Source organism: Musca vetustissima, unplaced genomic scaffold, assembly GCF_032173495.1.
Source record: "Musca vetustissima isolate MV318-11 ecotype Yass unplaced genomic scaffold, APGP_CSIRO_Mvet_v1 utg27459, whole genome shotgun sequence".
NCBI classification, from domain to species: Eukaryota; Metazoa; Arthropoda; class Insecta; order Diptera; family Muscidae; genus Musca; species Musca vetustissima.
Window position 1 is genome coordinate 25,935 of NW_026872656.1, and position 16,774 is coordinate 42,708.

Sequence of the window (16,774 nt, forward strand, 5' to 3'; positions counted from 1 at the left end):
AATTATTATTATTACAGGACACCAGGCAACAAACATGTTTGCCATGAGGATGTTTGCAAACTGAGAGCAGATAAGTCGGTCAGCCATACGACGTATGAATCCAGAAAAGAAAAAATGATAATTGTTCAAATGAAAACAATTTTGTTGTACAAAAAAGAATTTTTTTCCGTTAAAATGTTAAAGATCTACGATCTGAAGAAGACCTCAATTTCAGAAGGCTCTATAACTGAGAAAAAAGCGCTAGCTAAACATCCAATATTTTTAAAATTGAGTTTAATCAGCTGTTTTGGCTCCAGCCTAAAAGTATGCACCACACTTCTTTGGATTTCTTTAAAGCAAGCTCTATAACTGAGAAGAAAACGCTGCGTATATTTTTAAAATTAAGTTTTATCAGCTTTTTTTGGCTCTAGCCTAGTCAAGAGTAGTCTATTTTTGTTGTTTTTTGAATCGCTCTAGGCCCTTTGGGCTAGATTCTCGTTTATGAAAATAAATTGAATTGAAAAAATATGCATCACACATCTTTGGATTTATTAAAGGACTTCATATAATATTCTAACAAATGAAAATATCCAGGGATTTCGAAATTAAATATAAATATTTCCCAAGATCTATTAATAAGGTCATCTAGCTAGCGAACGTCAGCTGTTTTGCCTCAAGTCTAATGTCAAAAATGTTAGCTTTCATAATGGAAGTCAATTCACAATAATGGATTTTGAAAGCAAACTAGATATCCAGCTGGTCTTTCTGGATGACCTTTCCCAATATTTCCAAATTTTTTTTAATGAAGGCTACCTTTCATAAACTAGCCTGAAAATATGCACCACACTTTTGTTGGAAATTGTATTAGTTTGTAAAATATTTTTTTTTTTTAATGTAGGAAATGCAAAAGGTCCATATGTATTGGCCAAATAAAGAAAAATCCAAACCCACGGCCTGCAAAGGGACATATTTAAATAAACATCTCGGTCCTCTATTCGTAACCAAGCCTAAAGTTATGCACCACACAAATTAAATATTTTAAAAGTCTCAATTTACACAATTTTCTAGCAAAACCATCTCTCCGATTTTTTTGGTATTTAGGTAAGAAACATTTTCACAATTTTCATCTTTATTTTAAGACAAATTTTGAAGTATCAGCCTAAAAGTATGCATCACACTTATATAAACAAATGTACTTCTATTATCCATTTATAACGTATGTAAAAAAATATTTTCTACAAACATTTTGAGAATTAATGGTCTCTATTTATGGGTGATCTTCAGGAGTTCCACAATATTTTAAAATTTGTGGAAAATTCATAAACCACGACTGTCTTTTCTTGACTGATTTTCTGCAAAATCGTAGAAGACGCAACAAATGCCAAATGTTAAATAGGCCTTCTATATATTTTTAAAATTATATTTGGTCAGAGGTTTTGAATTTTTTCAAATCGTCCACCTAATTTTATGTGAAAACTGTTTATCACTTTAATTTATCATTTAGTTCTAAAATAGGAAATAGTATCCTAATTCTTTTTTTATGATATACACCCTAAAAGTATGCACCACACTTAGTTAAGTTAGACATAAAAAATATGATTTGTATGTGTTTAATTCCATTTGTTTATAAAATATATATTTTTAAGTACAAATGTTGAAAAGAATGGCCTTTATATGTGGAAGGAAGAAAAGAACAATTACAGCTACTTTGACCCCCTATACATAAGAAATAGAATTTTGACAGCTGTTCTCACTCTAGTCTAAAAGTATGCACCACACAACAACAACTGGCATCTTTGAAAAGCCTCCGAATATTTCCATAACGAAATAGCCTATTTTCGGCTTATATGATTAGATTAGAAATTTGTGTTCCCAGTTTATTTATTTTTCTTTTTATTAAGATTTTACCCTGTGGCCTTAAAGTATGCATCACACAAATGATGTATTTTTAAAAATGAGATTCATTGTATTCCATTTGATCTGTTCGTAAAATAATGTTAATCAATAAACATTTTAGTGGAAGAATGACCTGCTTATGTGGAATTAGGAAAATAACAATTACAGCTACTTTGGCCTCGATACGAGTACATTAAGAAATAAAATGTTATCAGCTGTCCTCGCTTTAGTCCCAAAGTATGCACCACACTACAACAATTGGCATCCTTTCACAGTCTCTAAAAATTGTATAGCAAAATAATATATTCCAATATTATTATGATTAGTTTAGAAAATCGTTTTTCAATATATATTCTTTTAATTAAATAAAGATTTTACCCTGTGGCCTAAAAGTATGCACCACACATATGATATACTTTTAAACCTGAGATTCCCTGTATTCCATTTTATATGTTTTTAAAACAAATGTTCATCATTAAACATTTCATATATATTTCAATTGAATTTATAGATCATAAACTTAATGCCAAAACTCACACGCCATAAAGTATGCATCACACAACTGTCGATGGCATTCAAGTTCTAATAATAAATACTAAAATTCATTGATAATTTTATATCATATACCATATTTATTACTAATTTATTATTTTGTTTTCTCTCAGTGTCATTTGGTACAATTAACCAGCTACTGTTCATATCTATAATTTTTCTGATTTGTGATTGTATGCGAGTTCTATCGCCTATATTATATATTTTATTATAATAATTGGCTGTTTTTTCTGCCTTTGGGATATTTAATTACATTTTTATGACTACAAAAGCTACTTGTATTTGTTTGTTCGTTGTTACCATAAATTCTGTTATCGATTTTTATTTCATAGCGTTTCTGTCTCTATTCAAATGAATTATGACTGGTGGCTGGCATTGCGACGAATGGTGCCGCATTTTATTGCTGCGAAAAAAATTCAAACAAAATCGTAACTAAAACTGTATTACAGGGAAAATTTATGGCATTTTTTGTTGTTGCTGATTTTTTTGTTGCGTGAAAATTATTTGAGAATTTTGATTAATAACTAAATTGTGGTTAATTCAAAACAAATGTCTAGTCTGCAAAATAAATAGATATATTTTAAGTATATGCAATTTATATACAAAAGAAAAAAATCTGTAGATTGATTTTTATGATATGCTAACAAAATAAAAAATTAGATATATAGAACTATTTTTTAAATAAATTGGAATTCCAAAGAAGTTCAATAAATATGATTTAATAGTTTGTTCAATTTTTTGGCCTAAAAGTATGCACCACACATTTGAAGTAATCCATGAAAATATGTACAACTTATGAAATGAGGTTGTAAATTTAAGAACTGTGTTCCTATTATTTTTTTCTGTTGAGAGAAAAGGAGACTATAATACTTTTTACGAAAAAAAATTAAGAACCGATATTTTATGATTTTTTCCTAAAGAAAAAAACTATTAACTGAGGTTCTGAAAATTGAACAAATTTAATAGTTTGTTCAATTTTTCGCCTAAAAGTATGCACCACACCTTTGTATTATTGTCTATGAAAGTATGTACAATCTATGAAATGAGTTTGTAAAATTAAGAACTGCGATCCTATAAATTTTTCTGTTGACTGATAGCCCAATTTTTTTTTCTTAGAAAAAAGTCAAGAGCCGATGTTTTATGAATTGCTTCCTAAAGATAAAACAAATTATGAACTGAGGTTTAACAAATTGTTTTCCTGAATAACCACCACACAATTGTAGTAATCCATGAAAATATGTACAACATATGAAATGATTTTGTAAATTTAAGAACTATTATCCTATAAATTTTTCTGTTGACTTATAGTCTACTTTTTTTCCTAAAAAAAGTCAAGAGCCGATGTTTTATGAATTGTTTCCTAAAGAAAAAGCTATGAACTGAGGTTCTATAAATTGTTTTCCTGATTTACCACCACACATTTGTAGTAATCCATGAAAATATGTACAACTTATGAAATGAGGTTGTGGTTGAGGTTCTACAAATTGTTTTCCTGAATAACCACCACACATTTGTAGTCATCCATGAAAATATGTACAAAATATGAAATGCGGTTGTAAATTTAAGAACTGTGTTCCTATTATTTTTTCTGTTGATTGAGAGTCTACTTTTTTCTTAGAAAAAAATAAGAAATTATTTTTTATGAATTGTTTCCTAAAAACCATGAACTGAGGTTCTACAAATTGTTTTCCTGAATAAAAATACGAAACGAAATTTTGAGAAAAAATTAGTAGAACTTCAGTTCCTATTTTTTTCTTTATGGAATATCAACATTGAACTTTAGATTAATAATAAAACACGCATATACCCCGACGTCCAACCAATGTCTAATATTTAAATATTAATACAAGAACAACAACAATGCCAACAATAAATATTTATATATTTATTTATTGTTATCTGGATAAACAAATATCTGTGTGTGCGCATATGTTGCATGTAAAAGCCAGTAACTTGTATTTTATTTTATCTCAAAAAAACAGTAGCAATAACAACAAATGGCTTGTAATGCAAATGGTATTCGAACAAGAATTCCACATTTTATTTGGTAAATATTTTCATTCATAAAAAAACGAAAGTAAAAGACAAATGAAAAATAAAATAAAAAAATATTTAAACAATAAATAAAATATTTATTTCAAGATAGGATAAGGGATCGCTGGCTGGCTGATACAAAGACTTTGCAGCGGATAATAACATTAATTTACAATAAATTATATTCAGATTTATATTTAATACGGAAAAAATTGTCGCTGTTGTTGTCTTAATGAGGTTTTCCAAATATTTGAACTTTCCACACAGAGTTTATTCTTCATAGTCATCGTCTACTTCTTCTTGTATTTATTTGAACCTTTTGATTGTCCTCTTTTATTTTTGATTAAACTGTCATTTAAAGTTGTCTTCGTGCGGCTGGCTGACATGTTATTCTTTTTTTTCCTCCTCAAAGTGTCAAGCATAAGGCATGAAGATAAAATATATATCACGTCTTATCGGTGGTGTAATGTCAAACGTATAGAATTTTGCATAAAAATGGCGTTCGGAAATTTCACCCTTTCAAAAAAATGTTTTTGAAGAAAATATACAATGTTTGTAAAATGTCACACATAATGAGTTAAGTCTTTCTTTCATTGGTTTCTTTTGCGTCAGATAAATTCGTCTCCTCAAAATTGCTAAAATAAACAAGATTTATCATAAATTTCTGTTTATGGAAAATAAAACACCTAATTCAATGGAATTTGGCTAGCCACTACATATTAAAAATTCCATGATATTAGGAATTATGTTGATCAAATATTTAAAATATGAACATGTGACTTAATTTGGAAGAACAAATTCTAAAACCGAAGTTTTGAAAAAAATTCATATAGCTAAATGTTTGAAGAACCGCAGTTTTGATTTTTATTATTTTTTGTATAGTCCGTTTTTTTTTCAGGAGAAAAATTAGGAAATTCGGTTTTACGATTTTTTATACTAAAAAATAGGAATTTTGTTCTTTGATTATTTTTATTTTGAAAATAATAAGAACTGCGGTTCTACAATTTCATTTCTGTAGACAAAAATTACAAACTGTGCTCTTCGAAGTTTTTTATAGCTAAATAATCAAAAACATCGATCCAAAAAATTATTTTGTAGACCAACAATTAGGAACTTTGTTCCTAAAACTGTTATTATTATGAAAAATTATGAACTACCGCTTTAAAATTTTTGTCCATAAGGAAAATGTTAAGAAATTCTGTTGTACAATTATTTTTCTTTAGGAAAAAACTTAAGAACTGCCGTTCTAAAATTTTTTTCTAAAAGAACGAGTTAAGAACTGCTGTTCCACAATCTTTTTCTTCTATGAAAAATTAAGAACTTTGTTCTTGAATTTTTTGTATAGAAAAAAATTATGAACTGAGAGTTCCTCGTCCCATATTTTATTCTATTAGGAACTATGATTTTTTGACATAGAAAAACTAGGAACTGCGTTCTTTGAATTTTTTCTATGAAAGAGTAGGAAATATGTTCTTTCTTAAGATTTAGGAACTGTGTTCTTTTTTATATAGAAAAAAATCTAAGACCATTAATTCCATTAGACAATGTTAAAGTTCATTGAAAATTCATTTAATTGAAAATTCAATTTTGAAATTATTTTACCAATTGGATATTCAACAGTAGCTTAAATCCCGCCCACACACAAAATTTCAATATCTCATTAATTCATTATGCGGCTTTGCTAACTACCCAGCCAGCCTCACTCTGTCTGTCTTATGGAAATCATGCTGAGAATTTTATTTGTTTAACAAATTACGGGGCCAGTAGCCAATGTAATTAATATTTAACACACATATTCAGCATATTATGAATCGCCATATTTTGTTTTTAGTTTTTTTTTTCGGTACCAAACCAAAAGCCTATTTGAAATTAAAACCCCTTTTGTTTTTTTTTTTAACTCCGCATTGGCCAAGGTGTGATTTTTGTTTCATTAAAACGCGATTTAATTGAGCAGAACCAAGCTCACAGCGGGCGGGCAGGCAATTGCAATGCAAACAAAATTATAATAATTTAATTTTTTTTGTGTTATTATTTGAAACAAAAGCAAAGAAACAAGGAACTCAATAAACAAAGTAGATGAAAAGAGAGGTAAATAACAACAAAAAATAATTACAAAATTACTCTGGTTTTTTTACTTCATATTTTTTGTTATTATTATTGTTGGTAGTAGTAAGAAAATAGGTGAGAAGAAGGAAACCTGATAATCACTTTAAGGCTGGCTTGACTTTGGAATATTGAAATATTTTTTTTTTCTTTTTCTTGTTATTATTATTTAAACAAATTGTGCATAAATTATTAGTTAATGCCTTTTTTTCTTCTTCTTTGCTCTCTCATAATTCATTATTTGTTTGGGCCTTTTCTTTGTATTTCAACAAAAAATCCAATTTGTTTTTATTTTCTTTTGTTGTACTACTGTCGATATAAAATTTATATTTTTTTGTTTTGTTTAATTTCCATTTGTTTCCAGTTGGGCCGCATAAATGTCTTATTAACACGCCAAATTAAATTAGGCATAGAATTTAATAATTAGAGAGAAAAGGGTATGGGGGAAAAGGGACAGATAATTTGAGATAAGTTTTAAGAAACTAGAAACTTATTTTTGAAAGGAGTTAGAAACTACGGCCACTTGTATATAGAAATCATTCCTTAATGAAAATGTTGCAATGTTTGGTGCATACTTTTAGGCTAAATAATACGAAACAGCTGAATGTACAATAAATTTTTGAAGAATACTTTTCTTAGGACAGAAGGATTTGAAATAGAGAAGTTTTAAGAAACTTGAAACTTATTTTTGAAAGGTATTAGAAACTGCGTCCGATTGTATATAGAAATCAGCCTTTAATGCGAATTTTGCAATGCGTGGTGCATACTTTAAGGCCAAATAATACGAAACAGCTGAGTGTAGAATAAATATTTGAAGAATATTTTTTACGAACAGTAAATGTTTGGCTTTCTAAAAGGGATTTTCAGGAAATATATATTTTTCAAGGACTATCAAAAGCGTCGATTGCGTAAAAATATTTTCAGGGGGATGTTTTGAATACAGTTCAGTCTATAATAAGAATTCTATACAATGTGTGGTGCATACTTTTAGACAAAATGTGAGAACAATGTGATAGGCATGTATTTTTAAATGTATTTTTTAGGGCTTATTATAGCTTGGATTTTTAATGAAAAATGTTTCAGGTCCTGTGAAAGCTTCCTTTCAAACGAAAATATTTTTAGGGACAAATATAAATATAAGCCTTTGGAAAATATTTCTTCAGAGACAAATTAAAGTGTGGCTCTTTACAAAATATTTTTCAGGGACCAATACATGACTTGGCAATTTTTTCAAAGACCAATACAACGCTTTAATTTATATAAAGAATTTTCTTAAAGGCATTATTGTAAAAAATAGGGGCCTTGTTTTTACAGAATATTTATCATGGACCAGAACAAAATCACAAAAATGCGGAATTTTGTATAGCATTCCTTTAAAACTTTTTCTTTAAAATTGCAGCCACCTGAATAGCATTTTGAGCCGAAAATATTCAATACAGCTCAGCGGAATTTATTTTAACTTAGCTGAAATAAGTTTTTCTTTTTACAAAACTTCAATTCAGCTTCGCTTAATACACAATTATCTAGGAAATATTCAATTCGGTATTGTTGAATTTAAATTCCACTACTAAATCTTCAATTCAGCACATTTTAGTTCAAAGTTTTCGCATAAAACTTTATTCCAGCCCTTTCGAATTTTTGTTTTGGTAAGGGTACTTCTATTCAGCCCAGCTGAATTAAAATTTTCCATGCAAAAAATCCTTTTAGCCTAGATGAATTAATGTTTTTGTACGAATTCTTCAATTCAGCCCAGCTGAAATTATTTTCTGATATGGGAACATAAAATCAGCCTAGCTGAATTTAGTTTTATCTTATAAAAATCTAATTCAGCTTAGTATCAACATTTTAAGTCAGCATTGATATGTTCAATATTTTTTTGTATAAAATTCAATTAAAAGTAGCTGAATTAAAGTTTTTCTACGAATTCTTCAATCCACCTTTGCTGAATTCACTTTTAGCTTGGAAAACATTAATTCAGCCTAGCTGAATTTAATTTTTTCTTATAATTCAGCTTACCTTATTTTCAAGGGGTTTTCTTTGATAAACTTCAATTTAGCCCAGCTGAATTAATTTTTTTTAAATCAAAAAATGCACAATTCTTTCTGAAATACAATAATTTCAAACTAGCTGGATGACATTTTAATCACTGCAGCCCTGCTGTATTCGAAATTGACCCAACAATCTTCAATTCAAGCCAGCTGAATTCGAAATTGACCAAACAATCTTCAATTTAACCTTGCCGAATTCGAAATTGACCAACTAAACTTCAATTCAGCCTAGCTGAGTTCTAAATTTACCAACCAATCTTCAATTCAGCCCAGCTGAATTTAAAATTGACCAAGCAATCTTCAATTTAACCTAGTTAAATTTGAAATTTACCAACCAATCTTCAATTCAGCCTCGCTGAATTTAAAATCGACCAAGCAATCTTCAATTCAACCTAGCTGAATTTGAAACTGGCCAGCCAATCTTCAATTCAGCCTAGCTGAATACAAATTTTCTTACAAAATTGCAATTCAATCTAGCTAAATTTGAATTTATCTTAGCTGAATTTGATTTTTTCTCACAAATTATAAATGTAGCTTGGCGGAATTGGTAAAAATGTTGATAAATTATCCTTGTAAACCTCATTTCAGCCTAGCTGAATGTAAGTTCTTTTCTTAGAAGTCTTCATTTCAAGCTCCCCATGTAATTTTACGAAAAGGGTTATTACTAAATTGATGTTACTTCTTAAGAACATTTCTTGTAAAATTTTGCAGCTGCCGTATCCTTGAAGCGGACCCCCCATTTCGATGTAAAATTCAGTAGTAGCTTCCTTTAGCACATTTCATCGAATCATTTCTCCCCTACTCTAAAAATGCGTTCTGTTCTGTGTTTTGTTCCCTTTCAATTAATCACTTAATTTTCACATCCGAATTGACATAAATTGTAAATCGATGCAATTGACCGCAATTTGGCGTGTGCTTTATGTTTCATTTCGCTTTTTTGTGAAACAGATCATACTTCGCATATGTATGTGACTCTGTCTGTCTGTGACTCTCATTGTTATTGGTTCTTCGTTTGACAAAAGATCCAGCCAGCATTTCAATTTGATCTCTGGCAATTGATCTGATCACAAGTGACACATGGCTTGAGGTTCAGTTTTGTGTCTGTTGTCGTCTGTCTCCAACCATTCAGTCAGTCAGCCAGCCAGCTCGGTCTCTGGCTTTTGTTGCGATCAATGGAATCGGTCCAGACCACCACCACGAAGCACTACGCCATTGAAAATACCGCATTTGCTTATTTTATTCTAAGTTGTTTGGTTGGTAGGTAGGTTGTTCGGTTGATTGGTCGGATGGTTGGCTGTTCGATTTGAAAAGAAGGGGGGTTTGAAGTTGGAGCTGTATTGCAATTTTTCTGTGATGTCGTTACAGTTTGTTAAGTTTAAATGCGGCTTAAATGCCAATTTGCGGTCCGTTCCTATGTCTGTCTGTCTCTCTGTCCGTCTGTCTTCGGATTTCATACGTAAATAAACGTTGTGTACTTTGTTTAACTGTCATTTACATTTTTGCTGTTGTTGTTGCTGTCTCTGATTTCTTTGGGCCTTTTTGATGGCAAGAAAAGAAACCGCACAAAATGCAAATTTGTTTGCAATACAAAACACAACGAGAAAAGAGACAGACAGCCGGACAAACACACACTCATATATTAACATGAAGGAATAAAAAAAGATGGAGAACAAAGTTTAGTTAAACATTAATTGTGACAAATGATGTTTAAGCCAATATAAATCTAAAATGACAAGTGCGATTTAGCTTTGCAACAATCTGTTGGCAATCGACCACAACAACATCGAGAATAACTGATTGGGTCAAGGTTTCTTTTGCGACAATATTCACAGATGAGTGTAGTAATTTTTTGTTACAGAAAAAAATATTTAAAAAAAAAAATAATAAAATAAATTAGTTGTGGGTGGCAACATTGCCTAAGAAATCCAATGAGCTGTAAATTGTATTGATTGATTGAAATTGTAATTAAATTGGATGCTAATATTTTAGCAGTTATTTAAAACCCAAAAGCCAATATTATTGCGAAATAAATGCTGCGACTTTTTGTCGTTTCAACTGAGAAACATATTCTTCGGAACTTTACAAAAAATATGAATTTTTGAGACTTTAACGAAAATAGAAAAAAGTCGCCTAAAAGTATACACCACACTCCTCCTCATACGTTTGAATTTTTTTTTAATACCTGCCCTTGGAAAAAATTTTCTTTTTATAAAATTATAGAGAATTTAAAAGATACTTCCTGTAACATTTCCAAATCAAAAAACGAAAATAGAAAAAGTCGCCTAAAAGTATGCACCACACCCTATGTTATTCTAGACATGCTGTTTTATGCCAGTCTTAGAAAAAAACACAAGCGTGTATTTTTTTAAATATTTTTCATGGGCCAATACAAGACATAGATTTTTTAAATTATTTTTAAAATGTCTAAAATTTGACCTTGAAAAAATTGAGAATTTTTAATAGAATATTTTTTCAAAACCTAAAGGAAGACTTAATACCAGGCGTGGATTTCTTAAAAGAATATTATTTCAAGGGCCAATACAGGCCGTGGATTTTTTAAAGCATATTTTTTCATGGGCCGATACAAGGCGTGGATTTTTAAAAGAATATTTTTTCAAGAGCCAATACAAGGCGTGGATTTTTAAAAGAATATTTTTTCAAGGGCCAATACAAGGCGTGGATTTTTAAAAGAATATTTTTTCAAGGGCCAATACAAGGCGTGGATTTTTAAAAGAATATTTTTTCAAGGGCCAATACAAGGCGTGGATTTTTAAAAGAATATTTTTCAAGGGCCAACACAAGGCGTGGATTTTTAAAAGAATATTTTTTCTAGGGCCAATACAAGGCGAGGATTATTAAAAGAATATTTTTTCAAGGGCCAATACTAGGCGAGGATTTTTAAAAGAATATTTTTTTTTCAAGGGCCAATACAAGGCGAGGATTTTTTCAGGGTCCGAAATTAAAAAAAAGTACAAGTTTTGGTAAAAATGGTCTGAAAATGATTTCAAAAAATATCCAAGGGTTGTCAGGTCCCGAATTATCAAAGGAATTATTCAGGTGTTGTCTGGTCGTGATTTGAAAAAATAATGTTTTATCAGAGAGTCGATTTTTTAAAGCATATTTGTTAATAGATTTTTTAATTTTTAAAAATTCAATTTCTTCAGAGATTTTTTCCAGAACCTTTTGACTTTATATTTCGATTTTTTAAAAGAATGTTTTTAAATACCCATAGAGTGTAGATCCGTAGAGGGTAGATTTTTCTAAATAAAATTTTTTGAGGAACCCATAGAGCGTAGATTTTTTAGAAGAATATTTTGAGGAAGCCATAGAGGGTAGATTGTTTAAAAAATATTTGGCAAAGACCCATAGAGGGTAGGTTTTTTAAGAATATTTTACAAGAACCCATAGAGCGTAGATTTGACATTGGGCGTTGAATTTTTAAAATAACATTTTTTCATGAGCCCTTAGACTGTGAATTTTTTAAAAGTAAGCCCATTGATGGTAGATTTTTTAAGGAATTATTTTACAAAAATTTAAAGGGCGTAGAAATTATTGAAGGTTATTTTTTTAAAGGACCCAGTATGGGTAGATTTTATATAGAATATTTATATTTATTAGAGATTTTTTAAAGAATATTTTTTAAGGATTGTTCGAAAAGGGATTTAAAAAAATAATTTTGAGGACCTATAGCATGTAAATGTCTTAAAAAATATGTTTATGGGCCCTATAGAAAGGTATGTTTTAAATATATTTTTTCAAGGACCCACTAAGTGTAGCTTTTTATATCGCTCTAGTGGTTGACCCTTTTTCCCATCCAACAAAAGTAGGTCAAATTATTTTATTATGTTTTATTTTTTTCCACCCGATATTTTAATGATCTTATCCTTTTTTGATGTTCCCTTTTAATTTGCAACCATCATCATCGTTTGAAAAAACATAACTCCTTAAAGCAATATATTTCCGTTTGACTATGGGCTGGCTTATTAGTGCCGAAACATTTGTCAACACATTAGCGCCCTTTCACTTTGCTACATAAATTTGGCCAAAAGCATAGTTGTTTGTTTGTTAGGAGACCTCATTACCAAAAAAAAAAAAAACAACAATGTTGTGCAAAATTCGATTCGAGGACTTCTTTCTTGTTGTTATTTGGGTCATTTCCGTTTAATAACAATTGTACCTTGGACAATGTAATAATTCCAATAACATCGCGAACAACTAACACTACAACTACCTGTCTGCGGGTCCTCTGCCCGCATTATTATTATTTTTGTCAGTATTTCCTTCGGGATTTTGTTATCGATTTTTTGGGTTAGTTTTTTTGTTCGTTTTTTTTTTAATTTTAATGTTTTTTATGTTCGATGTTCTTGATGTTCGGTGTTAGTAAAATTAGTTCAAAAATGCATTACCTCTCTGGTGGCTTGATTGATAGGCATCTGTAATTAAAAAGAGAAGAGAAAAAGGGGAGAATTAATATATTAATATTTTGTATTTTATTTTAGAATATCGTAACAAAACAAAATTTAAAAAAAAAAAATATTTTTTTTAATTTTTTCTTAAAGGAATTTATCAAAATTAAGGAAATATTGGAAATATAAAAATTAGTTCCCATTTCAAAAAATTCCGCCTTAGCTATTTTCTCTTCTAATTTATTTATAATTTTTTTTTAATATTGCATTCTGCATTTTAAATAAAATTGGTGCGAATTTTTTCAAACTTTCAAAAAGTTAGTTTCCCCGTTTACACGTGTCAGCGTATATTGAAAAACTTTTTTTGATTTCCATTGTTGGCATTTGAAACGCACAAGAAATGCATTTTTAAAACCAATCATTATATTTGCATTTGATAGCGGAAAGAAAGGGTATGACAATAATGGATTGATAAAATTTATCAAAACTAAACCAAGGTCCATAAACATGTTTAATAGTTTTAAGAACTATCAGCAGGCGCGGATTTTTTAACAAATATTTTTAAGGACAAAAAAAGGCCTCTCCATAGGCTTGGATTTTTTGAAATATTTTTTAGCCAACATGGCGTGGGTTTTTTAAAAATGTTTTTTCAACGGCTATAAAGACTCCAACGCCTTCAGAAGGTCTATAAAGACTTAATTGCATTACGCTCTCATTTTAAATCTTCCAGCTTCAGTCTATAAAGACTAACAGCCCTTCATCCCTTCCAAAAAGATTTCCTGGCCTTCAACTCGTCAAAAAAAATATTCAAAATATGTCTATCCTTCAGCTCATCTATCATGATTACCTAGTTTCACTTCGTATATAAGGACATCCGTGACCTTCAATCAATTGTAAACCAGTAAGGAAAGTAGTAAAGTCGGACTGGGCCGACTATATGATACCCTTCACCACTTTGGGTATATTTTACATACGTATCCTAACAGACGACGCGTTTTGTTATTTATCTATATCTGAACCGATTTCAGGGAAACTTGCCAGAGACTAATTTATATAACGTCAGTACGATGTGTCAATCGGCCTAGCTAGGGATCTTTTCTCGAAGCTTAGCAACATCATTCTAGACTTAATTCAGTATCCTATACCAAAATTCGTGCAAATCGAAAGATATATAGGGTCTTTGGTCCAATTACCTTAAATCGGACGAAGATATATATGGGAGCTATATCTAAATCTGAACCGATTTTCACGAAACTTTGCACACATCATTCTATACTTAATTTAATACGCTGTGCCAAATTTCGTGCAAATCGAAATCATTCTAGGCCTAATTCAGTACGCTGTGCAAAATTTCGTGCAAATCGAAAGTTATTTAGGGACTTTGGTGCACCATTTACCTTAAATCGGACGAAAATATATATGGGAGCTATATCTAAATCTAGACCGATTTTCTCGAAACTTGACACACGTCATTCTAGGCCTAATTCAGTACGCTGTGCAAAATTTCGTGCAAATCGAAAGTTATTTAGGGACTTTGGTGCACCATTTACCTTAAATCGGACGAAAATATATATGGGAGCTATATCTAAATCTGAACCGATTTCAATAGGGTTCGTCCTTGGGCCAAATGAATGAGCTATGCCAAATTTCATCCAAATCGGATCATAAATGTGACCTGTACTTTTTTTGCAATTTAACATGGACAGACGGACGGACGCACAGACGGACATGCGTAAATTGACTTAGAAAGAGAGATAAGCATATTATCAAAAGGAACCATGGGTCTATCTCGATTCCTTTTGCCTGTTACAAACATATGCACAAAGACATAATACCCTGTACCACAGTGTGATGAAGGGTATAAAAAAACTCCCGTTCCTTTAAATTGCCTGCAAACCTTCCTGATGAAAGCCATCTTGGCCTTCGGGTCGTTTTTTAAAACTCACTGACTTTCAACTCATCTATTAAATCTTAACCATTCAGTACGTCTATAAGGTATCCCTGCACTAAAGGCATATTTAAAGCTCCCTGTTTTTCAACTCTTATATTATAACTCCCTGGCCTCTATTAGTCTTATAAATACACCCTGTTCTTCACATCGTTTTTAAAGATTATTCTACTTATGAACAAGACTACCCTTTAGGTCTATTATATTTCCAGCTTCAGTTCTTATAGATTTCCTTCCGTTTGCTTATGAGGACATATTGTCCGTCAAATTTTCTATAAAGACGTCCTTTCTTACTTTCTGAACTTTGCTAGTCCGTAAAATCTTCTTAGCATAGTCGAACCTATAGATATTTCTTGACTTACCGCTTGTCTACCATGCCTGCCTTCAGCTTGTCTATAAAGAAAACCTTCTTCGTTACCACTATAAAGGCTCCACGTTTATGGTCTGCCAATATTCGCTGTATTTTAGCTTGTCTTACTATCCTTCTGCTTTGCTATAAATACTCCCTGACTTCCAACTTGTCTATAAATTTTCCTGACCTTCAGCTCTATCTATTATTACACCCTTAACTCCTATAAATATCCTTCTAGGACTTCAGCAGTTCTGCATGAACCCCCCATGCCTTTCGATAGTTTCCCCGTTTTTCAGCTTTCCAGAAATAATTCCTGTCCTTTAGCCCGCCTATAAAGACTCTAGATACCTACCCGATCTTCAGCTCGTCTATCAATACACTCTAGCCTTTAACTCGCCTATATAACCTTCTTGGACTGCACCTGGTATAGAAAAAACACCAAGCCTTTGGCTCTGTCTACACAGAATTTCTGCTCTGCAGCTCACCTACAAAGAGTTTTTTTTTTTGGATTCCAACTTGTTTACTAAGACTTCATTGTCCTTCAAATCGCCCATATCGACTCCCACTCAGCTCATCTATAAAACTGATAATCATTAGCTCGTCCATTAAACAGTCTTGAACTTCAGCTGGTGTAAAATTACCTTCAGATCTTCGGCTCGGTTTATACATTACTCTCTGGATTCCAACTGCCCTACAAATTTCCTAGTCTTCAACTCGTCTAGCAAAACCGCTTTCAGCAGACCCAGCAGTATTTAAGGAGAGACTACCTCTACAGGGGATGTCCTTCAGCTCTTCTATGACTCAGTGGATTTCTGTTGGTCTATAGCTCGCCTATAAATGTTTCCTGCCTGTCTGAATGAAGGCTCCCCGGTCTATAAAGAAACGAGCCCTTCATCACGTCTATGAAGAACCCCTTCAGTTCTTTTATGAACGGGTCTCTGATTTAGCTCGTTCGTGAAAATAATTTCCATGCTGCGGATCTCTTATTCAAATGAACCGAACATTCAAATTATGTAATATAGGTTGAGTCTCATATGTGGGTATTTTTAAAAAATACTGGTTTATAAATCCGCCCTGTGCCAATAACTGTAACTGTACATTTATATCCAAGATTTTCTTCAAAAAAATGCGCCTCCAAAATACCTAAAATGCAGCGGGATCTTTATATGGGACTACATCAAAGTAAACACCTTTATTTAATATTTTCTGCTGAGAAATTTTAAAACGATAAGAAACGCCGGCTTTAAAATGGAATCAAGTAGCCAACAAGGCGTGGATTTAAAAAAAATTAAGGAGTTAAACAGCCGGGGATTTTTTTAAGGAGTATAAACAGGCGGATATTTAAAAATATGTTTCCAAGGGCTATCAACTGGGGTGGATTTTTTTAAAAATATGTTTTCAAGGACTGTCAACAGGCGTGGATTTTTATACCCTTCGCCACACTGTGGTACAGGGT

General features: G+C 31.2%; 1 protein-coding gene across 1 annotated transcript in view; it reads right to left on the reverse strand.

Annotated features, from left to right (window-relative positions):
* LOC133337387 (dachshund homolog 1-like) overlaps positions 1 to 16,774 on the reverse strand; it is a 61,891-nt gene that overhangs the window by 24,089 nt on the left and 21,028 nt on the right. The window contains exons 4-5 of the mRNA XM_061545618.1: positions 13,019 to 13,045; positions 8,866 to 8,885 (exon numbers count right to left, since the gene is read on the reverse strand). Of these exons, the coding sequence (XP_061401602.1) occupies positions 8,866 to 8,885; positions 13,019 to 13,045 (47 nt within the window). The remainder of the gene's footprint in view (positions 1 to 8,865; positions 8,886 to 13,018; positions 13,046 to 16,774) is intronic.